Source organism: Triturus cristatus, chromosome 7, assembly GCF_964204655.1.
Source record: "Triturus cristatus chromosome 7, aTriCri1.1, whole genome shotgun sequence".
Taxonomy (NCBI): domain Eukaryota; kingdom Metazoa; phylum Chordata; class Amphibia; order Caudata; family Salamandridae; genus Triturus; species Triturus cristatus.
Window position 1 is genome coordinate 1,561,649,956 of NC_140590.1, and position 24,757 is coordinate 1,561,674,712.

General features: G+C 44.1%; 1 protein-coding gene across 3 annotated transcripts in view; it reads right to left on the bottom strand.

The window, feature by feature from the left end:
• Window positions 1-1,000: 1,000 nt before the first annotated feature.
• The window catches only part of CTSA (cathepsin A), a 71,484-nt gene continuing 47,727 nt past the window's right edge, over window positions 1,001-24,757 (bottom strand). For all 3 annotated transcript variants that reach the window (XM_085619375.1, XM_085619377.1, XM_085619376.1), the window contains exons 11-15: window positions 7,560-7,708; window positions 7,150-7,225; window positions 6,974-7,063; window positions 6,658-6,759; window positions 1,001-2,187 (exon numbers count right to left, since the gene is read on the bottom strand). In XM_085619375.1, coding sequence (XP_085475501.1) covers window positions 2,104-2,187; window positions 6,658-6,759; window positions 6,974-7,063; window positions 7,150-7,225; window positions 7,560-7,708 — 501 coding nt within the window. In that variant the 3' untranslated portion in view covers window positions 1,001-2,103. The remainder of the gene's footprint in view (window positions 2,188-6,657; window positions 6,760-6,973; window positions 7,064-7,149; window positions 7,226-7,559; window positions 7,709-24,757) is intronic.

Sequence of the window (24,757 nt, forward strand, 5' to 3'; positions counted from 1 at the left end):
GACCGCTCTAGCCGTAAGGCTACATCCTCTCCCCAAGTCATCCCACTCATTAAAAATGCTATCTTTACTCAGCTCATTGTAAATAGCATTGACAAAGATTATCACGTGTTCGCTGTTGATGCCACATGTGTTGGCCTTGTGCGCTTGTATGCAGGAGCACTGTTCAAAATGTAGGACGATAGTCAATATAAATGAAGCATTAGCTCCAGTTGCCACATTTCCTTTTAAGATGATACTGATTGGGCATTGTGGAGTAGTAGTTAACATCTCACTGGGTGGTGTGGAGGTCTTTACTACTGTCACCGCTCACAATAAAAACTTCTGAGAAAATAAAGTTGCACCTTCCAGACCAAGCACAAGATGGCAGGAATATCCACAACATGGGGATATGTAACAGATTCATATTGCAAACAGTAGGTCCTGAATGATTACAAGTCACTCAATTGTGTGGACATAGCTAAGGCCCCCACACAGATAGCTAGACTGTCTGCATGGCTCTACTAGTTTAATTGCACAGAAATAAATGCATGGCATGAGGATATCATGGTAGATTTCCTGTTCATAATGCCAACACATACAGAGGAGATTTACGAAAAGTGATTCCGCGGGATGACTGCTTGGTTCCAGGCACTGTGCAAGATGTGGGAGAATTTATTTAAAAGAGGATTGGGTAAATGGTGTTTTGAGGTCCGAGGCACAGAGAGTTCCAGTTTAATTAGGCTGAAAAAGCAATGGTATTGGAAATGGACATATTAATGGTATCAGGTGTACCAGCTCACTATAACAGGCAATCTGGGAAAGGGAAACTTTGAAATGCTTAAGTGGGGAAATGTTATTACCCATACTTGTCATCCTGAAATGAGAAAAAATGTTAGATTCTAGGATTTTAAAATGCCGGGACCATTAAGTGTGGGGAAAAAGCAAACCGGTCTACACAGCTATTCATGCAGAGACTCCTCAGCACACCCCCATGCGGTCTCCATTTAATCCACCAGCGCAGTTTTCACAATTGGAAATTATTTACTCAAATTATACATTGAAACACGATTAGAGGATGTACAAATCTCAATAAAATACAGTCCTATTACTTGAGACCAATCTTGTTTTTCCTGTCTTCTCACAATGCTTCACCCATAATAAAATCAAATTTAACCCAAGCATTGATCCCAAACTTTAAGCAAACTTTTCTTTTTCAGCAAGAATCCACACAAACTGACCTATCAGCAGCAACGAAGAAATAAACATTCAGAAATCCCCTTGATTCAAGTGACCGCCCCTTCCTAAGAGCATGAGGAATGTTTGTGGCCGGAAAGGGGCAATGAAGGAGGGAGACTGGAGAGGATACATTGCAGAAATAAATTAGGGGCAATTGAACTGCACAGGAAGAGTTTGCCAAGATGTGCTCCAATAGCTTTGCGGTTCATTTCTACCCATAACTCTTCTTTTGAATGCACCTTAATTCCAGATCACAACCAAAGCCTGGACATACAAAGGGGAAGCCTAGCACGTCATGAAGTACATTTCACCCTTTGATGACGTACCATATATGACCAAGTCCAATCTTCCAAAGCTCCCAGCATCCCCTGCACTATAAAAGCAAAACAAATGAGGGAAAGGCATCAAATGAGGTAGACCTCAAAGCAACACTAAGGACATCTGGTGAGCTACTCCTTGTAAAGAGGAGCCTTAAATAAAGGGTCTTTTCCAGTTAGATGTTAACACTCAGTGCAAGAACGACAAGGGCGGACAACAGTAATTCAACCCTTCTATAGAAGTGTACAATCAAGGATACACACCAGGCAGTTCATAGCCTTATTTGAGGACTGCTACTCACTGTAGCTGGACCAAAAATATGCATCTTTCTTTCCTTACAACACCGTGCAAAGGTTACACTGTGTGGCACTGCAATGAGAACAGGTCTGTGCATAGTAGGAAAGGTGCACATTAAGTGGTTGAAACAATTTCCCTCTGCTCCTAGTAAATTCCTGTGTTTATGGCATAGCACGTAGCAGCAAAGCAAAGTCAATAGGTGGGAGTGAAAGGCCGATCAGAGGTCCCTCGGGTGCCACAAAGTTGTTCTCTTCATCCATTATCCTCTCCTCTTTAGAATGGCTGCTTCTTTATGAAGCGACTGAAAACGGTAAATGCGGCTTTTGGTTTATCTGTTGGCACCATATGACCAGCTCCCTGGGAACAAAGAATTCCATAGTTAAATTTTTTTATAATGATCTCAGTATATATATATATATATATATATATATACATATATATACATATATACATATATACATACATATATATATATTTTAAATACAAGGTGTGTGTGTATACATACACAATATCCACACACAATATACATGTACTTTTAATTACATACAAGAAAACAAGATGAGGGAGGATGATAAATCGAGCAGAGTGGAGACATTGCATTAGTCTACACATTAATATAGGCCTGCACACCCCACCACTATCTCGTTTGGCCTCCTCTTGTTCCTCCTTGTGCACTCGACAGCCCAGACCACTACTGTGAACATAGCCTAGCACTGAGTATCCCTTTTCAACAAACCTATCCCAACTCAACACTCAACTGCTCATTATAAAATAATCTTTTTTTTTCAACTTCCAAGGTGACAGCCAAGGTCATGATGGAAGTCTTCCTCCACCCATACAGAAACAGCCGACAAACAGGTCTTAGTCTACCCAGCAAAAACAAATGTTCTGCTATTCCTCTGCACAGTCTGCACCAACCTCACCTGCCATGTACCACAGCTCCTCAAAGCATCGTCCTAATCTCTATCCACATCGTAGAACTTTGGTATAGCAAACCCATGGTCAGCAGACAACGGAATAAGTGACATCAAGGTAGGTTCAACAAAACCACACAACCCTTAAGACACTCCAATAAACAATAACAATAAAGTTAATCTCAGAAACCAAAGCAAGCAGCTAAACCACAATAATAACTAATAATGAAACAGAAAAAGAGAATGTTTCTAAGCCAATCAGGCACAGGGTGAATTCCACTACAAAACCACCCATCAACAGTTCCATGGAAAAATGCACCACCGTTCTTCAGGAAACCAGTGTCAAATTTAGACTGCATACAGATGACCTGGCCAACTGCGAACCCATTACACAACTAAACAAGCGTTTGCAATGCAACAGGTCTCGCATTTACGTTAGATCCATAAATGTGACGCCTTTAGCATTACAAATGCTAGTTTGTAAAAACGCCCATGCGGCACTTTACCTTTAATATCGGCCGAAGCCCTTTCTTTAGACATGTCTAAAGAAAGGGGCGTGGCTGCCATTAAAGTGCAAGCGCGGAATGCAACGCTTTCACTTTAATGGCCACCAGGCCACTTTCCTTCGACTCGGCTCATTTAAGGAAAGGGGCGTGGTAAACAAAGTAAGTGCGGCATGGGGCAATTAAAAAAAATAAAGTAGAAACAAACATGCGGCCGGGTTGATCATTGTGGAGCGCTGTGCTATGAAAAAAAAGAAAGAAAAAAAAAAGAATAAAGCTGTTGGAGCGTATGTCATGTCAGCTTGTCTGCTATACAAAAACTCTTTTGTTTGATTTAATAGACTAAACTTTTGCTCCATGTATAATAAAAATCTAGCTGAGATATAGGGTACACACGGCCGCAGACTTGCATCTTAGTACAATAATAGCATTGTTATCAGGGCGGGGTAGGAATGTTTCTCAGTTCTTGTTTAAAACTCTCACTCTTAATAAATATATTACTAAAGCTTGTGGTAGTGCACTGTCATTTACAGACAGCGCATTTCTACTGAAATGACCACAAACTTTCCCACTGAAATGAAGTTCTATTGATAAAACTATATAGTGTACAAACAATGTGTGGAAATCTGGTTTCCGCAAACATTTATTTGTACATCACCAAGTTAAGAGTTATCATTTGTTTTGCTCCTATTAAAATCTATGCGAACCCAATGGCGGAAAAAAACAATCGAACAATGAGTCGATGCCCATGCGCACTATCACCGAAAGGAGGAGTCACCGGCCTCGTGACTGGAAAGACTTCTTTGAAGAAAAACAAAGCGCAAACATCCAGACATTAGGCCCTGAAAACAGCTTGCGCAGATAAAATCTGACTTGCCATAGTGAGTAGATTTCTCAAAGCCTGATAGGGATGTAGTTAATTTTTCCTAAAGTAATTCATGAATCCTTCCCATGAATCAATTTGTTTACCAGATCTATTATATCTTGTTATTGGACCTGCCACTTGTGGCAGGGTCACCCCAAAAGTTTTGTCTGTTTGCTGAATTTGATTTTAGGACTCTGTGCACTTTATCACAGTTAACCAGTGCTAAATAGCTTGTGCTCTCTCCCTAAAACATGGTAACATTGGCCTACACCTAACTGACACCTTTATTTATTTTTTGTTCCAAGAAAATGGTACTACATGTACACATAAGGGTCATTTTGGGCCTGTCCCTCTTGGAAGGGACACCCCCAAATCTTTTGTCACCACCACTCCTGTTTACTGAATTTGTTTCTTGTTGATTTTAGGACTCTGTGCACTTTACCACTTGTAATCAGTATTAAAGTGCTTGTGCTCTTCACCTAAAATATGGTAAAATTGGCCTACACCTAATTGGCTCATTTCATTTACTTTTAAGACCCTAGTAAATGCTACTACCTGTGCCTAGGACCTCTACATTAAATGCTAACAGTGGGCATGCAGCACTCATTGTGCCGCCCACCAAAGCAGCCTTATAAAACATGTCTCAGTACTGCCATTGCTGCCTGTAGTGAAGTTTAAGCTGTCATTTCCACCTGGAAAAATAAGCCTTTTGCCAGGCCTAAACCTTCGTTTGTAATACATATAAGTCAACCCTAATGTAGGTCCTAAAGGCTTATAGGGCAGGGTGTAGAGCATGTAAAAAGTAGAAGAAACTTGTTTAAGTTTTACATTTCCTGGCAGTCAAAAACTCCCAAAGTAAGTTTTCACTGTTGTGAAGCCTATCTTTCCCATTGACTAACAGTGGGTTACCTGATTACATTAAGGAAGTGCTTCCTTCAGATTGGGAGCAGATAAAGATATGTTGTTTACACTCAAATGAATTGTAAATTAGAATCCTCTTTAATGGTGAAGTCAGATTTTTAGTTACAATTTCGAAAATGCCACTTTCAGAAAGTTGGCATTTTCTTGTGCAATCCAACTGTGCCTTGCTACTAGTGTCCTGGGTCACATGACTGTGGATGGATCAGCTGCGGGGTTTGTGTATTGCATACAGACAATGAGACAAAGGGAACCTAGCTAGGAGCGGAGACAATCTTCCTGACAAGATGGCTGGGGAGAAGGTGTACCCTGCCTGGATTACATTTCAAAGGTCCATATTGACCTTGAAGATAGTTAATTTAACACATTTTGCTCTTTACATTGTGAGGTCTACAGACATCACCGATTTGAACCCCAAATTTACCTGTCTGCAGAGTTTTCCATAGATCACAAAGTTTTTGGTCAAATCACTTTACATTTCTTTTTAACTAAGACATTCTTGACTTCCATTTCATTACCTCTCAATGCATATATTTCTTCCTAAGCTGAGCCCCAGAAAACTACTCATTGACAAAAGTCATAGCTTTTTTTTTTTTTTTTTTTTTTAAACGAAATGTATTTACTTATATTTTGCCTCAAGAACTTCCATGATGCCTCTGTTAATTTAGGCATAGATTTGTGTAGCAACCTTTGTACTAAGCAGTCCCAGAGGAAAACCAGTATTCAAAGGGAATCGCAAAAATGAATAACTCCTTAATGTGCATGAAAATATTTTTTCCCATATAATCTTCTTTTGAGAGAGCTTCTACTAACAAATGTGCTTTCATTTTTAAAGTTTGTTGTTCCACTGTTTTTATACTTCGAGAAACTCAAAAAAAGAGGAAGCCTTAAATGAAAACTTCATGAAGCTATGGGAGACAAAACTTGCAGGGAGAGAGGAGAAAAAGAGACTGGAAATATAATAGTGGAAGAAGAAACTGGAAGCGAAAACAATCGTTTTATGGAAGAGCAGGAGAACGAAGAGTGCAAGACTTCAAAGGAGAGTGTAAAGGGGTTTGCAAGAAAGGTTGGGAATGAATTGGGGGTTGGTAGTAGGTGTTAGAGAAACTGGGAAAATGTGGGAGTAGATTGGGACTTTGAAAGCAGAGAAGAGACTGGACTTCCTAGAGGTGTGAGCGACGTTAAGGATGTAGGGTTCATAAGAGTGAAGAGATTACAACACAGGTTGGTGATTGAATGTGTCTGGGAAAGGCATAAACTGATAAGGATGGGAGATGGGATTAGAAATATAATGGGCCCAGCAACACTGGGCAGGTAGAATCTTAGGGCTATAAGAAGAAAGTGGAAGATGCGATGAGGACCACAAGAAGGAACAGTTGAGTGTGTAGGGCACGAGCCTCAGGCATCTTCGTGTTGTTTGTTCACATATTAAACTTAATAGCACAGGTATTATTCACAGAGAGTGGGATCTGGTTGGAGGCCCGTTGGTAAACATGCACCTTGGGCAAAATCCCTATACATCAGATACACAATTATCAAGACGGTGACAACAAATATCCTGGGCATTGTAATGTTTCAGCTGCAGGCAGACAGACAACCAATGCACTGATGAATTAGCAGAGCTCACCTTGACTGTAAGAAAACTAATGTTGGGAAATTCTTTGATGAATCCTCCAATTTGAAGTCCGTTTTCATCCTTGTACTTCCACACTCTGCGGTTCACCTGCACCTGAAGAACATTGAATAAGAATATTCAACAAAAAGACAGTGACATTACATGATTCAGCCCACCTCACCCCCACTACCTTCCCACGTCACCTCCCATGGAGCACACTAATAGGCATGAAGCAATAGACCATTGTGATAAATATAGCCAGAGCCACTTCCAGACACTAGATATCACACGAATGCTGTGGCCTGCAATTAGTAGCTGCAAAGCTTACCTTTTGATGCAGCCCTTCCACAAACCACTGATCTCCCAGGAAGTTGCATGCCATGTCCACATCACCATTATAAATCAGAACCCTGTATTTCTAAGATGAGACAGAGGGATTGGTTTAGTTTGCGGAGTCCCCCATTTCATCTGATTCTAATTAGACTTTAAGACATTCCCTCTTACCATAGCACTCAGTAGCTTCAAGTACTGCTTCTCCAAGCTCTCTACCACGCGTGTGTATCCCTGATAAACCTGTAAACTGCACACAAAAAATAAATAAATCAAAGCAGCATCAGGAAGCACGAAACCGAACAACCGGAGAGAAGCAATGTACTTGAAGAGACAGAGGAAGTGACAAAGACATAGGGAGTGAGTTGGAGGAAGTACAGGAGAGGGTGCAAGGCACAAATGGGAAAATGTTCCTTAACTTGAAGTGAAAAGGATAAGAGTCAGACATGGCCATTATTGTAGATAGAATAGACAACGCTAGGCCAAAATAACCCCGCCATATTCAGGAGAGGGCTACTTAAGCATGAGGCTAACAGACCCCCAACTATACCCTTAATGGATTGTTGGATGCTGTAGAGCGTTACCTGCAGACTTCCCATGCTGGGGCCTCAGGAGGAATGTGGAGGGCTTTTTTCACATACGGGTTGTTCAAATAGGTTCTTGAGGCGGTACTATTCACACAAGGTGGATCCATCCTCACAGGCTTTGAAGATCTTGATAAATGAAGCAACTTCTGTGGGTAGGGTAAAAGAGCAAAGATACAATAGAAAAGAGACACTAAAACCTCAAAGAGATGTAGAATCTCTTAAAAACTTACTGGCTTGAAGGGTAAGCTACAACAACATTCTACCACTGCACAGGACACTGCTGCAAACACAAACTGCTAAAAGTGGGCATTGCCAAAATCTCTATCGAATGGAAACTATGAAACTTTCAGGATTTCCAGTCGGTGCCATATCACTATATTCTTTGCAACAGGTAACACTACCTCTATGCATCGCAATGTGGCGCTGATAGTTTTTCTGCCCAGTGTGTGGGCCAAGTCTGAGAAGGCTTTCCACCACCTCTATCTACTAAATGGGAATGGTCACAATCTCTACAGAGTACAAGATGGGCTGCCACATCCTTTAACTGGCAAAAGGAGGCACTGCCATAATCCCTATATGCTGCAATAGGAAATATTTTTTTCCACAAAGGCAGGGATGTCAAACATCTCATGGGTGCTAGGAGGGTTGCTACAATTTATAATTGGGGTTAGAGAAGCTGACACAATCTTATGTGTTACAATCAGAGTTGCTTCAACATTTGGTCAACTTACAGGTGTAAGACAATGAACACAACAGTCTGTCCAAGTTTTGGGAAATGGGGTGATCTAGTGGGTCACAGCAGGAAAACAAAAAAACACTGCAATGTGTAGTTCAGGAAATGAATGAGCATCCATTGGCGTAAATTCTTTACTAATTAAACAGAGGCCATAATTTCAGATGGCAACATAGTCCTCTGGGCCCATGCCTTCTGCTCCTAGGGATAAAATTAGTTCCAGTATTGGAAGCTTTTATTAGATTCACATGGTTGAATCATTCCTCGTCGTCAAGATGGGAGTCCCCCAGTACCTTTAGAAAGCAATGTAATTATAGGTATAGATTAGACAAGGCCTAGGCCACTAAGTGTAGTAACCTATCATAGTCCACCCTCTAGACCACTCCTGTAAGAAGCTCCAGTCCCTCAGATTTTAGAGCAAGGGAGGGAGAAGAGAGAGGGGTTGGGTTGCATTGCATGTGAATCCATTAAAATAATCCAATACCAGAGAACTACAGGTAAGTAACTAGTTTCTGACTCCAGTATTGGAACTTTCATAGATTCAAACGCTTGAATCAGACTAAACAGCAGTTGAAGAATGCAGAGCGCATACAAGAAATTCATTTGCATATACGTATGTATGTACTAGAACATGCTCAAAGAAAATAGCAGTACACAAATAAAAAAAATCATATATTATATATTTTATCCACAATAGCGCGCACGGTGAAAAAGCTGACTTTTTTTTTTTTTTATAAATACATAACTTAGCATTGAAAAAAACGTACAAATTCACTTAAAAAACCATAGGTTTCACACATGTTATAGTTAACTGGACATTTCCCTCGTAAAAAACCAATGAAATTCCCCCGTTATAGTTAGTGCAGGCAACTATAACTCACGCGACCGCAATCCTCTGCTGATGACGTCAGATATTACATCACTGATGACATATGTGTCTTTCTGAAAAATAAATATTTGTAATATATGTATAGCTAAAGATTAATGGAAGAAGACATGGGTAAATAGGTGTCTAAATACAGTGATGTAATATCTGACGTCATCAGCAGAGGATTGCGGTCGCGTGAGTTATAGTTGCCTGCACTAACTATAACGGGGAAATTTCATTGTTTTTTTACGAGGGAAATGTCCAGCTAACTATAACATGTGTGAAACCTATGGTTTTTTAAGTGAATATATATATATATATATATATATTTCAGGCATAAAAAAAAATCGACTCGCCCAATCGAGAATAAAATTTCATCATGTCGAGCTATTTTTAGCACTTACTAGTCCCATCTGGTGATGAAACTTAGGCTGGAAAGGAACAGGTGTTCTGTTCATTCAGATCATTCAGAAAGTGAATGAGCAATAAAGATGCCCTTGAATCTTGATTTTATCTCGACACTTTTGTGGTCTGTTTAACGAAAGGGGAAAAATGTCAGTTTGCCTTTTAACAAATTGCTGCTTGAAAAATGTGGTTTATTTTTCTCTCTCTTACTAGAGTTGGAGGTTTTTGTCAAATGAGCTGTCTGAAGACGTCAGTTATTTTTCTCTAAAACATAACATTTAAATAAATAGCCTGTAAATTAATATTCCAAATATTTCAAAATATATCAGGAATTATAAAAGCAATTTGTTTTGTAATTGAGAAGCCTGATGCAAACAAAGAGTTAAATAGGAACAAAACAAACCAGAACACTTTACTTGGTTATGTGCATATGATACATATTTGCAGAAACTCTATTTCCAGACATTATTGTTTGTACACTATATAGTTTTATCAGTAAAGCTGCATGTCAGTGGAAATATGCGTGGCCATTTCAATGTAAAATCTACTGATTAGAGTGTCCACTATAGTGCTCTGCTTCCAGGGAACACATTCCTCTCGCAGACGCACCTTCTGATAGATAGACCATTCCCATATTTTTTATGCTTCCAGGGATAGCAGGTGGGATCTTGTGCCATGCTGCTGGTTGATGTAGTGCATTGTAGTTGTATTGTCCATGCGGACAGGCACTGCAGTATTGTGAATTCTCAGGAAACAAAGCCTGTAAGGCGAGATGCACTGCTTTCAACTCTAGTAAGTTGATGTGTAAGTGACATTGAGCTGGTTGCCATTTTCAACTCACTTGGAGATCTTGGAGGAAAGCTCCCCATCCCTCCACGGAAGCATCGGTAGTAATGACTAGAGGGGAAGTTACAGGGCAAAAAGAGAGTCCGCCTGAAAGCTGTTCCTGCTTCACCCACCAGGATAAGGCACTGGCCATTGTTGGAGTGACCTGTATGAGGGGCATCAAATCTGTCACCTGCACCCATTGTCTATCCAATTCCTCTTGAAGTGGACACATGCTTAGATGACAAAATGGGGCGAGAGGTATGCAAGAGGACATCATCCCTAGATGGTACTTGTAGAGACAAACAGAAAGAAAGTTTTCTTTGGATGGACTGTGCCAGCGTCATGAGTCGCAGTTGTCTCTCCTGTGTAGGATATGCGTTGGAGGATGCTGTGTCCAGCGTGGCACCCAAAAATATTATGGTCTGTGACGGATGAGGATTTGATTTCTCTAGGTTCAAAGTGAAACCTAGTTGTTTGAAGAGATCCGTGCAGGCTATTGTGGAAGCACGTGCGGTGCTTTTGGAAGGAGCATTGACCAACAAGTCGTATACATAAGGAAAGACTTGATAGTGGTGTTGTCTGGGGAAACCTGCTACAAGTGTGAGGCACTTTGTGACAATGCGAGGGGCGGATTTGAGGCTAAAGAGGAGCACCTTGTACTGGTACCGTGAACCTTAGAAATTTCCTGCGTTTTAGATGGATGGGTATGTGAAAATATGCATCTTGCAGGTCGAGTGTTGTCAAAGTCTCCCTGGTTCAAGAGCTGCAGCACCTCCTGCAGTGTTACCATGCTGAATGATCGTTTCCTGAGGAAGACGTTGAGGTTTGAGGTCCAGAATCGGCAACCACTGCCTTGACTTGCAGAGTTGCAGATGCAAGGTTGGGGCGGAGTTGGGGGTGGTCTTTGGAGGAATTCTAATGTGTGGCAGAATCGGACACGGTTTAAGACCCACTGATGGTTAGTAATTTCCTGCCATCAGTAGAGGAAGTTGGTAACTCTGCCGCCGAGGAGGGGCGGCAGGAATGAAGGAAGTAGCTGGACCTGAGGTACAGCATTGATGTTGGACGGTTTTCTTTCTAGGATGTCCTGATTTTCGGCTAAGGAGTCTGATTTATGAAGACTGCAGTGGGTTCCTCTGCTGGTATTGGGGACGATATTGTTGAGCGGATCAGGAGTCACGATATTGTTGGTAGCCCCCTCTGTATGATGGTTGTCCTCTTCCACATGAGACACGAAAAAGCACTTTCTTAAACTGAAAGGTCCCCAAAGATTTGGTGTTTCTGTGTTAGACTTGATAGCCTGGAGGGCCTCATCTATGTGTTTCCCAAACAGGGCTTCTCAGTCATAAGGGAGGTCTAAGATTTTGTTCCGAACCTCTAGTCAGAAAGATGTAGCCTTAAGCTAACCTTGACCCCTGAGCACTGCAGCACCTGCTAATTGCCGGAAACCTATAATGGTATTATGCATGGCGCAGTTTGTACACTCACCTTCAAGCAAAACCTTCTTAGCCTCTGCTTTGAATTCCTCTGGTAACTGGTCAATGTACAGGGCAATGTCCATCCACATCTCTCGGTCGGCCCTTCCCAGAGGTGCTAAAAAGTCAGCTGCCCTGACCGTTAGTGCCAAGATTAGTCCCAATATTGTCAAGGCGCCTACCCTCTTTATCTGGAAGTGTTGAGATAGGTGCGGCAGGGTTCTTGGAGCAGCGCTGGTCTGCTTGGGTGACAACGGATTTTGGTTAAGGGTGCCCATTAAGACATGCTAGAGCCTCTTCAGGAGCCTTGTATTTTTTGTGAAGGTGCTGTAAGACTGCCGCCACCGAAGCCGGGATCTTCATGACCTAATTGGCTTCATCCCAAATATAAAAATCGATAATGGGCATAGCCCTGGTAGTTTTACGAAACAGCTCCTTAAAGTCATACAGAAAACAATCTGTTTGTTTTGTAGTCATTGGGAGATCGTACCTTTTTTCAGTTCTCTCGAGCAGGTTGTGAAATCCTCCAATATGCTCTGAAGGGGAAATCCCCGGAGCCAGTTAGGAGATGAGTAAAGCTGTATCATAAAATCATCCCAGTCGGTATTGGTGTCCGGTAGCTCGCCCTCTTCCCGGTCATCTTCTGAGAATGTAGGATCCTGAAGGGGAGCTATTTGCGGGGTATGCGGAATTGGTGTGGACGATAGTTGTAGTGGAGGCAGTGATGGTGAAGCCTGCCTAGGTGGCGTCCTTGCTGGTGGAGATGGAGGGCTCGATGGAGGAAAGCGCTGGCAGTAATCACTGAGAAGGAACTGTAAGTCAGATACCATAGATGAAGGTAGAGAGATCATTTCCTCCTGATACCTCTTGACGGTAGTGCTTTGCAGGAGCGTAATGAGTTTGATCATAATACCCCTCCTCATTGTCCTCTGGTTGACACTTTACATGCAATTCGGAAGGGAGTCTCTTCATCCAAGTCATCTTGATCAAATAGATGAGTGGGTAATAATTGAGAGACTTTACTGGGAGAAGTAAGTGCAGGAGTGAGGAGAGAGGAGGTTTTTTAGTATTTTCTGAGGTCTGCCACGTCGACAACACCATCGTCTTGAAAAGCTTTCCTTTATAGGCAGTTATGTCTTTGTGGGCTGTGGTGTCTTCGTCGGAGGGAGTGCTGTAGACAGCATAGCCTTCCTGGAGATGACTGTGTTAGGCGTTGACGGTATAGGTGTTTGGCTTGTCGACGATAAGGTCGCCATCAAGAGCAATGAGGCTGTTGAGAGTGAAGTAATGGTGGTGGACACCTTTGTCGTCTACAGCATGGATGATCCTTTCCTTGTCAACGGTGAGACACTCATCGATGATCTGTCCGTCGAAAGAGCCGAAGATGTTTTTTTGAAGGAATGTCTGATCTGTGGTGGAGGTGTAGGAGACTCTGAAGTCGCCTTTGAAGATTGTTTTTTTTGTGGATGGCGAGAAGACTTGTGCCTCGTTTGAGGGTTCTGAGTGAGAACCACAAGGGGACTTTTTAGAGGAATTATTGGGAGGCTCTAGAGAGGAATGAGGATGGGAAGAGTCTCTCTCTCTTTTTTGCGATTTTCTCGAGTCTTCACTTTCAGTGTCTGACACGGGCTCCTTTCATGTTTTAAGTTTTTGGAGCCGTAAAAGTAGTCTCCCCTCACGTTCTTTAAGAGTCTCAGCAGAAAAGGTATGACATACCTTATGCTTTATGCGATGGGTATAGGCAGTAGATGTAGTCCTGATGAGGGTCATCTGTGTGGAGCCTTTTTTGCTTTTTCTGAAATGGTGGATATGTTTTCAGCAGGAAAAATACAGATACGCAGGTGTATTAATATATCTGTGTGTGTGTGTGTGTATATATATATATATATATATATATATATATATATATTAATCACAAGGTGCCAAAAGCTAATTTCAAGGGCACACGACAGCTTGCCCACCATCCGGCGTATTTTCTTCAGACTCGCCCCTCCTCCTGGCACTCACTTCATGCCGACGTGTTTCGAGGCTGACGCCTCTTCTTCCTGGGCAGTGATGACAAGCAGTGACACAAACTCGCTAAATCAACATTTCCGGTGATTTTATTCACGATTATTCATGCTAATTTATCACAAGTGTTTTTGGGACATGTAGTCCTGTGCCGAAAAATAAATAAAAAAAAAAAAGTAACAAACACATTCAAAATATAAATCTAAGGACCCCCAAGGGAGAAAAAAACAATTGATATTTTGAAAAAATGGCGATGCGTGCACGGTACGAAATGCGCAACGTGGGCGCTCGGTGCGCGAAGCGCACCGAGCGGCCACAGCGCGCGCATGGTGCGTGAAGCGCACCGTGCGCGCAAAAATTTTAATAAAAAAAATTAAAAATAAATACATAACTTAGCATTTAAAAAACCGTACAAATTCACTGAAAAAACCATAGGTTTCACACGTTATAGTTAGCTGTACATTTCACTCGTAAAAAACCAATGAAATTCCACGTTATAGTTAGTGCAGGCAACTATAACTCACGCGACCGCAATCCTCTGTTGATGCTAATACTGTATCTTTAGCTATACATATATTACAAATATTTATTTTTCATAAAGACACATATGTCATCAGTGATGTAATATCTGACATCATCAGCAGAGGATTGCGGTCGCGTGAGTTATAGTTGCCTGCACTAACTATAACGTGGAATTTCATTGGTTTTTTACGAGTGAAATGTACAGCTAACTATAACATGTGTGAAACCTATGGTTTTTTCAGTGAATAAATATATATATATATATATATATATATATATATATATACATATATACACATATACATATACACACACAAAAAGCTCCCTCGATCACGAAGGAAGACGCACTCACGAATCCATAGTTCATTTGAATTTTATTTTCATTAGGACATGCAGCCTGACGCGTTTCGTTCATTTCGAACTTTTTCAAAGGCATAGTCCAGCATCTTCTCGCAAACCATTCGTCCATTAGCTTTATATATGATCTTGGCCCTCATTGGACCTCCTCCGTGGATGCAAATTGAGGCATTGTGGGACTCGTGGTTTGCGCGAACATTTCACAATTAAACCCTCCAGTGGGTAATGCCTGGTCTATTGCTGTCCAATTGAATGTTGCACTTGTTGTGCTGCTGATTCGTTCCTGCGCAGCCCATTTTCAAAGCTGACTGGGATCCCAGCCTCGGTAAGTCCGTGGCGGCAGCCATTACCCCTTGGCGTCTCTCGACAACAGCACAGCAAGGTCCGTTTTGGGGCATTGTGGCGCTCTTTGCGGGTGGTGCGTCCAACGGCAGGACCAAGCCGTATATATATATATATACACACAAAGCTCCCTCGATCACGAAGGAAGACGCACTCACGAATCCATAGTTCATTTGAATTTTATTTTCATTAGGACATGCAGCCTGACGCGTTTCGTTCATTTCGAACTTTTTCAAAGGCATAGTCCATATATATATATATATCGGTTGGTGCTGGGCGTTAACCCCTTCCATGCTGCGCAGATTCCGCCGCTGTGCTGACGGAATCTTGCGCGGGCGTGGTCATGACGGAACGGTTCCGTCATGAGCACAGCTCAACCGTGGCTCATGACGGAACCGTTCCGTCATGAGCACCGAAGGGGTTAAACCAAAATAAACTATAGCACTACGAATATGGGTCCGTATCGTCTGTTTTCCACAAAAAGGAATGGTGTGCAGTACGAGTAATTGGAATTGAATATGCTACTTACCAGTATGCATCTGTTCTTGGCATGTAGGGCTGCTGACATTCATATCTGTGCATAGATCGCCGCCTAGTGTTGGGTCCGGATGATTGCACATTGTTGTCCTGGAAGAGTCTTCGAAGTATCACGAGATAGGTGGCTCCTCCCCTGGACTACAGTGCGCATGGGCATCCTCTCCATCCTTAGATTGTTTTTCGCCATTGTGGCAGTGATGGAGTAGATACAGTAAGTGATGACCATGTTATACAGTAATTCTGAGTGCTGCAGCCGCTACAGGCGCCGGGGAGGAGGGTGGGCGATATGAATGTCAGCAGCCCTACATGCCAAGAACAGATGCATACTGGTAAGTAGCATATTCAGTTCGAGGCATGTGGGCTGCTGAATTCATAGCTGTGCATAGATTATATAGCAGTCCCTCCATTAGCGGCGGCTGCCCGTGCCAGCTGCAGCAGTCTGAAAAAGAGTTTTGAGAACAGCCTGTCCTATAGCTGCCTGCTGTTTTGAGTGTACATCTACACAGTAGTGTTTGGTAAATGTATGTATAGTGGACCATGTGGCTGCTCTTCATATTTCCTGTAAAGGAATGTTTCCTAGGAAAGCCATGGACGCCCCTAACTTTCGTGTTGAGTGGGCTCGTGGGGGAATCGTTAATGTGCGTTTAGCTTTTTGATAGCAAATTTGAGTACATTTAACGATCCATCTGGCTATCCCTGCTTTGGAAATGGCATTGCCCTTGTGTTGTGGAGAAAAGGCAACGAAAAGTTGTTTTGTTTTCCTAAAATCTTTAGTTCTGTCTATATAGTACATGAGGGCCCTCTTTACATCTAGTGTATGGAGCATTCTCTCTGCAACATTTTGTGGACTTGGAAAGAAAACAGGCAGTTCAATAGATTGATTCATGTGGAACTGCGATATCACTTTGGGCATGAATTTGGGGTTGGTACGTAGTACAACTCTGTTTGCGTGAACCTGTATGAATGGCTCTTGAATGGTTAGTGCCTGGAGTTCACTAACTCTTCGTAACGAAGTGATTGCCACTAAGAAAGCTACTTTCCAGGTGAGGAATTGAATCTCACATGAATGGAGAGGTTCAAAGGGTGGACCCATTAATCTGGTGAGGACCACATTGAGGTTCCACACCGGTGCCGGTGGGTGTCTTGGGGGGAATTACTCGTTTGAGTCTTTCCAAGAAGGCTTTGATGGCAGGCACTCTGAATAAAGAGAGGTGCTGCCTGTTTTGAAGATAGGCTACTATCGCGGTTAAATGGATACGTATTGAGTTGTATGCCAGATTGCATCGGTACAAGTCTAAGAGGTAACAGATGATGTTTTGAATGGATGCGTCTAGCGGGTTAATATCATTGTTGTTGCAGTAAATGACAAACCTCTTCCATTTAGCCGCATAGCAAGCTCTGGTAGTGGGTCTTCTGGCCTCCTTGATGATATCCATACATTCAGGTGGCAGGTTGAGGTAGCCAAACTCTAAGACTTCAGGAGCCAGATTGCCAGGTTCAGCTGTTGCGGATCTGGGTGCTGAATTTCGCCATGGTTCTGCGTTAAAAGTGCGGGTTTGATCCGCAGCCTTTGATGCGGCACCACGGAAAGGTCTAGAAAGGTGGTGTACCATGGTTGGCGTGCCCATGTGGGAGCAACTAGGATGAGTGTCAGTGAGTGTTGTCGCAGTTTGCGTGCCACTAGCGGTATTAATGGTGCGGGGGAAAAGCGTACGCAAATCTGCCGGACCAGTTCATCCATATCGCATTGCCCTGTGACTGCGGATGTGGGAACCTGGCGGCAAAGCTTTGGCATTTTGCGTTTGTTTGTGGCGAATAGGTCTATCTCTGGATGACCCCACTGTTGGAAGTACGGTTGGAGTACTGACGGGTGTAGCTCCCACTCGTGCATCTGGTGGCTGTGTCTGCTGAGCAGATCCGCCATCTGGTTGTCCTTGCCGGGGAGGTGTTCCGCCATGAGGAAGATGTTCCTTTGAATGGCCCACTTCCACATGCTCTGAGCCAGATGAGACAACTGTGGAGAGTGTGTTCCTCCCTGCTTCTGTATGTAGTAAATGGCAGTCATGTTGTCCGTCCGGATCAACACAACCTTGTTGCACAAGTGTACCTTGAATGCCTTCATGGCTAGGAAGATTGCCATCCGTTCCAGAACGTTGATGTGCATCTTCTTTTGCTGTGTCGTCCATAGGCCCTGCACTGTGTAAGTGAGTACATGAGCTTCCCAACCCTGGAGAGAGGTGAATGGTGAGGGACATGTGGCTGGCACATTGCTGGGCTGACTTTGCCTGAACAAGCCAGTCGTCCAGGTAAGGGAAGACGTGTATGTGTTGTCTCCGTAGATGTGCAGCCACTGTTGCTAGGCACTTGGTAAAGACCCTGGGTGCCGTTGTTACTCCGAAGGGGAGAACTTTGAACTGATAGTGATTCCCCTGAATAGTGAACCTGAGATATTTTGTGTGTGATGGGTGTATGGGTATGTGGAAATACGCATCTTTCAAGTCCAGTGTGGCAAGGAAGTCTCCCTGACTGAGTAGTGGTAGAACCTGTTGTAGGGTGAGCATATGGAAATGCTCTGAGAGAATGTAGTGGTTGAGGGGTCTCAGGTCTAGTATAGGTCTGAGCGAACCGTCCTTTGTTGGGATTAAGAAGTACAGAGAGTACACCCCTGTCCCCTGTTGGTTGACGGGCACGACCTCTATTGCACCTTTTTGCAGCATACTTAGTACTTCCTGCTGCAATAACGCCAAGTGCTCTACGGACATAGGACGGTGCTTTGGCGGTATGTTGGGTGGAGTGGACGTTAATTCGAGACAGTAACCGTGCTGGATAACATCCCTGACACACCTGTCTGTGGTGATGGTTTTCCAGACTGACAGGAACTGCCGGAGTGTCCCCTCGACAGGTGTTATGTGGTCGGGGGGCAGGGAGAAGGCGTCACGGTTTGTTTTTGGGGGAGGACCTGGTGTTGCCGTACCCACGTCCTCTGCCTTTGGTGCTGGATCCACGATATCCACCTCTGGTGGTTTTATCATAGTTACTTTGTGTGCCCCCTTTATTGTACTGCTGCTGGGACCCCTGACCTCTAGCTGCTCCTCTATTCCCGGGCGACGAAAGGAGCCACTACGAAACTGCTGCGACTGTAGAGCCCCCATTGATTTTGCAGTTTGTGTCTTTCTTAATTTTTTCGAGGGTAGTGTCAACTTCAGGGCCAAATAAATAGTCTGGGTTGACCGGATGATTTAAGATATTGTTCTGAATCTCAGGCTTGAAGCCTGAGATTCTCAACCATGCGTGCCTCCTCAACATGACGCTTGTGTTGATCGCCCTCGCTGCAGTGTCGGCTGCATCCAGTGCGCATTTGATGGACGCATTGGTAAGGAGTTGTCCCTCTCTGATAAGGAGCTCCGCTGCCTCTTTATATTCATCTGGCAAATGTTGTAGCAGTGATTCTAGTGTGTCGTAGTGGGACCTGTCATAACGGGCCAGGAGTGCCTGTGTGTTGGCAATGCGCCAGATGTTTGCCGCTTGCGCTGCTATTCTTTTGCCTGATGTCTCCAGCACTTTGGACTCCTTGTCTGGGGGAGGAGCATCACCCGTTGTTTGTGAGTGGGCTCTTTTGCGAGCATTAGCAACAACCATGGAGTCTAAAGGTAACTGACCCCTAATGTACATAGGGTCTCCGGGTGCAGGCTTGTATTTCTTTTCGATTCTGGGGTTCAGCACCCGTGCCCTGGTTGTTTCTTTAAAAATGTCTTTTGCAGGTTTTAGAACTCCCTTTAACATTGGCAGAGTTTTGACAGTTTTTTCAGAGGAGGCGAAAGTGTCCACTAAGAAGTCTTCCTCTACAGTGTCAGAATGGAGTTGCACTCCATGATTGGCAGCAGCCCGTTCTATGAGGGCATTAAAGGCAGCAGTGTCCTCTGTGGGAGATGTCTTTATATTGTAAAGCTGCGTGTCAGGAGTATCCGGTGCGTTACCCTGGTCGGTGGGGTCATCCCATGCCTGATCTGGGTCTTGCAAGTGATCATCAGGATCGATATCCCCAGGGTAGGTGGTATCATCCCCTACATAGTCCTCTCCTGCGTCTGTGTCTGAATGCGTAGGAGAAAAGGACGGTGGATCCTGATGGAAGGGTTGAAAGTGTTCATGAAGCATTGGTTCTGATCCTGCCGGCAATTTGTGTTTCAGAGGAATTTTGTATGAGTCCAAGCCCCTCTCTGGCGTGATTTTCCGCTTGCGGAGCATCAACCTACCAGTGTCGGCGTCGATAAAGTGTGCCTGTGAAGGCTCGATATTGGTTTGTCCAGTGGATGGGGACTGTGTTTGGCGGACACGTGTCCGAATTTCGAACATTTTCGGCACCGTGGGTGGCGGCAACCCAAATGTGATGTTCGCTGGCGCAGAGTGTGATTTTGCGGCCTTGTGCGTTTCAGGACCCGATGTAGAGTGGAGGGTTGCCCGGTCTCTGATGCGTTGCAATGATGCTGAGACCTGTTGCACGGTGAACGCCGATGGCGCATTGGAACCGATCGGCACCATGGAGGTAGGCGTCGAAACGGCATCCGACTTTTTTGCAGTCTTTGGGTCGTCGATCCGAAGGGAGGTATCGACGCTTATCGGAGTCGATGACTTGGCAGGCGCCGCTGTCTTCGACGTCGACGCAGACGGCTCGGCGACTTTGACCTTGGTGGTTTGGGCCGTAATCTTCGGTGCCAGAGGCCGAGGCGCCGCGTGGGGACCGAGGGCCTTCTTCTTCGGCTCGACGCGCGGACCCGTTGCGGTGCGCTCCTCACCGAAATCTCTTTTTGTGCGGTCAAAGCCGATGACCTTTGCCGGCGTCGAAGGAGTGGAGGGCTTCGAGGCCGTCGAGCCGATCGCAACCAGTTTCACTTTCGGGTTCCATGGAACCGGTGCGATGGACGGTTTCGGTTTCGCTGAAGGGAATCCAGTCGTCTTCGATAATAATGGCTCCTGTGAAATGTTCGAGGCCGGGCCCGGAGGCGGGGCCGAAGAACCCTGTGATCGATCTTGGGTAAGGCCCACAGGCGATCCCTCGACCTGAGCCTTATGACGACTTAGTGTCTCGGCCTCCGTATCGACGGGTTGGCCTAGCTCTTCGCTGGAGCTATCTTCCTCGGCCCCAAGGGCCTCATCGTAGTCTCCTACCTCTTAGACGACGTCTTCGCCCTCAAAGATCACCTCATCGTCGTCTTCTGATCGGGAGTCGTGTTCGGAAGCGTGACTGGAGTCTACGTCTTCTACGCTCTCGGCGTCTTCGTCCTCGGTGCTAAAGATGTTGGCCGGGGCAGGCGCCAATTGCTGCGCCTCCAATCTCGCTGCCCGTCGATTCCGGAGAGTTTTCTTCGAGCAGGCCATACATTGCGACTCATCGTGATCCGGTGAGAGACATTTGTTGCATACCGGGTGGACGTTGATGTGTGGGTATTTCGCGTGGCATAAAGGACATCTTTTGAAGGGAGTCCTCGATTCCATCGTCGATCGAAGTTCGATGTTCGGACCAAGCGGATCCGAAAAGCTTGAAGAAGGTGCTAGAGCACTAATAAAAACTGGTCGATACCGAACGGGAACAGTACCGACGAGAACTAAAGGCCTTTTGGCCTTAAACTAAATTTTCCTAACTTGAGCTAAGATAAGCACATCCGAACCCAATGGCGGATAAAAAACAATCTAAGGATGGAGAGGATGCTCATGCGCACTGTAGTCCAGGGGAGGAGCCACCTATCTCGTGAAACTTCGAAGACTCTTCCAGGACAACAATGTGCAATCATCCGGACCCAACACTAGGCGGTGATCTATGCACAGATATGAATTCAGCAGCCCACATGCCTCGAACACACATATATATATATATTCACTGAAAAAACCATAGGTTTCACACAAGTTATAGTTAGCTGTACATTTCACTCGTAAAAAACCAATGAAATTCCCCCGTTATAGTTAGTGCAGGCAACTATAACTCACGCGACCGCAAGATGGGCCATGTACGCACGATGCGCTTCGCGCACATGGGGGAACATATTATGCGCTTCGTTGAGAACGTTATTCATTTGTACTTTCCATTTATTTTCGTATGCCATGCACAAATGGTGCACCACGGGCACCATTTGCACACGGGGTGGGGAAAGTGTGGATAATTTTTTTTTTTTTATAATTTTAATACCGTACGCGTACGGTAAGCGTAATCGGCGTTTTTTTTAAAAAAAAAAAATTTGTTTTTTTGGCCTTGGGGGTTGATTGGGGACACATATATGGATGCTGGGTGTTTAAGAACAGAATATACTCCCCCTGTAGATGTTTTTTGTCTTGGTTTTTGCAGCCCCCCTCAGAGTGCGAGAGAGAAAATGGCGGCCGCCGCTTCCTGGTTTCGACCGATTCGAATGTTTACTTAGATCGAACAGCCAATCAGAATCGCGCTCGTCACCGTACGCGTACGGTAAGCGCACCGTAAGCGCACTGTAAGCTGGCTCAGATATATATATTGATTTAAAGGCTATTTTCTCAGAATCTACTGAACAGATTTACACCAAACCTACAAAAGGCACTTCCTTGACCTGTAGACTACCTCTCTGCCAAATTTCAAGGAACTCTGTTCAGCCGTTCGGGCTGTGGCTGTGTCTAAAGGTCCTATGGAAAAATGCATGGGAAAAACGCGTTTTGGGACCCCCCTTTTATCTCAGCCCCCGCTTGACGAATCCCCCCGAGACTTTCAGGGTAGGAGCGGAGCGCAGCGCCCCACCTATTTTGAAAATTTGGCGAGGATTCGTCGACCGGCGCCAAAGTTATTCAAAATAGAATGTTGCGGTTTTCCTATGGAAACAGGGTCCTAACTATAACTACCTACTGGCGACCGCCAGTAGGTAATATATATATATATATATATATATACACATATATATATATATATATTCACTGGAAAAAAACATAGGTTTTAGGGGAAGTTATAGTTAGTTGGACATTTCAATTGTTACAAAATCAGAGAAATTCCCCCGTTATAGTTAGTTCAGCTAACTATAACTCGCGCCCCCGCAATGCACTGCTGATGACATCTCAAATGACATCACTCATGACATCATCCAGTGACTGTATTCCTGTAAAGTTTAAATAGGTTTAATATATATATAGGGAAAGGCGTATTTAAGAATGAGTGGGTGTATAAGTGTCTGAATGTATGATTTAGTAGGTTCGTGACTGACTCTATAAGTTAGTGATTAAACGTATCTTACTGAATGTATGGGTTAGTGACTAAACTGTGTGAATGTCTGTATCCGTCTGTCTGTTGGTGTGTAAGCGGCTACATGGGTTTGTGAATAGCTACATGAGTGTCTATATGGGTTATTGATTGGTTGTCTGTGTACTGTATGGGTGCCCGAGTGTTTATGTGAGTGGGGTGTGTGTGACTGTGCATGGATGTGTGAGTGGGTGATTCAGTGGGTGCATGGTTTCAAGAGTGCATCTGTGATGGACTGTATGGGTGGGGGAGTGTGTGTATGGGTGTGTTAGTGAGTGAATGTATATCTCAGTGGTACATTTGTGAGTAACTACATATGTGAAAGGCAGTATCTATGTGTGTTGGAGTATATAAATGGCTATAAGTGAGAGTGTGTGATTGAGAGAGTGGCTGTATGGATGAGTGTGTGCTTGTATCAGTGATTGTATAAGAGTGTAAGAATGTGCTAGTATTTGTATGAGTGATTGAGCTAGTGTGTGTATAACTGTATAGGTGAGTAAATGGCAGTGTGATTAATTATTTGCATGACTGACTAGGTGTGTGAGTACCTCTATGGATGAGTGGGGGTGTGTGAGTGTTTATATAGGTGTATGAGTGCATATGATAGTCCTGTACTGAGTGACCATAAGTATGAGTGACTGTACGGGTGAGTGAGTGGACGTGTGTGTAAACCTAAGAATCAGTGAGCGTGTATGTAGTTATTGCTGTTGGAGTGTCTATGGTTTTGAGAATGGCAGTCTGTAATTTAGAGTGGGTGTATCAAAGGTTATATTAGGGTGTAAGAATATGCATCAAATTATCACATGGATGAAGTTATCAGAGATGTAATTTGAGATGTCATCAGTGAGGTCACTGACCATGTCATGAGTGATGTAATATGTGATGTCATCAGCAGTGCATTGTGGGGGCGCGAGTTATATTTAGCTGAACTAACTATAACGGGAGAATTTCTCTGGTTGTGTACGAGTGAAATGTCCAACTAACTATAACTTTCCCTAAAACCTATGGTTTTTTCAGTGAATTTCAAAGGTTTTTTTAAATGCTAATTTCTAACTATAACGTGTGTGAAACCTATGGTTTTTTCAGTGAATTTCAAAGGTTTTTTAAATGCTAGTTTCTAACTATGCCTACAGAGGTAGGACATGTGAAGAAAGAAGAAAAAATGCACAGAAAGAAGCAAAAGAAATGCAGAAAGAAGCAAAAGAAATGCAGAAAGAAGCAAAAGAAATGCAGAAAGAAGCAACAGAATTCCACAAAGACGAAGAAAAGTGCAGGAAGAAGCAAGACATGTGCAGAAAGAACCAACGGAGGAGCAGAAAGAGGCCTTGTTCCAAAATCATCCAGTGCCCACAACTTTTTCAGGCGGGTACTGGTGGTAACTGACTGACTAACCAGGCCTAGAGCCAGTGCTATGCTAAAAGACACTTAGAATACAGTGAAAACACCTACATACACTAGGGAACACTATGTGTTGGGGTACTCATGTGATTAGCATGACCTCCTCTGTAAGGCCCCAGTACATAATAGGGCAGGGGGATTACAACTACCTCTTAAAACGCGCTAAGGGGAGCGTTTGCACAGTGGTGAAGGGAAGGGGGGGGGGGGGGGGCCTGAGGTGACGTGTGCAAACACACCCTGTGGCTGTTTTAAGTTGGGAGATTAAGTCCCGTTGAATCCTGATGGTCCCTGGGGTCCATTAGCCAACCAGGTACCTCCAGTAAGCGCCACAGAGCTGCGTTGCAGAGAGGTGTAAAAAGGGGCGTGGCCTCTGAACACCTCTCTGCAACGCAGCGCAGTGGCGCTTACTGGAGGTACCTGGTGGGCTAGTTGGTCCCCAGGGACCCTCAGGATTGAAGAGGAATTAATTTC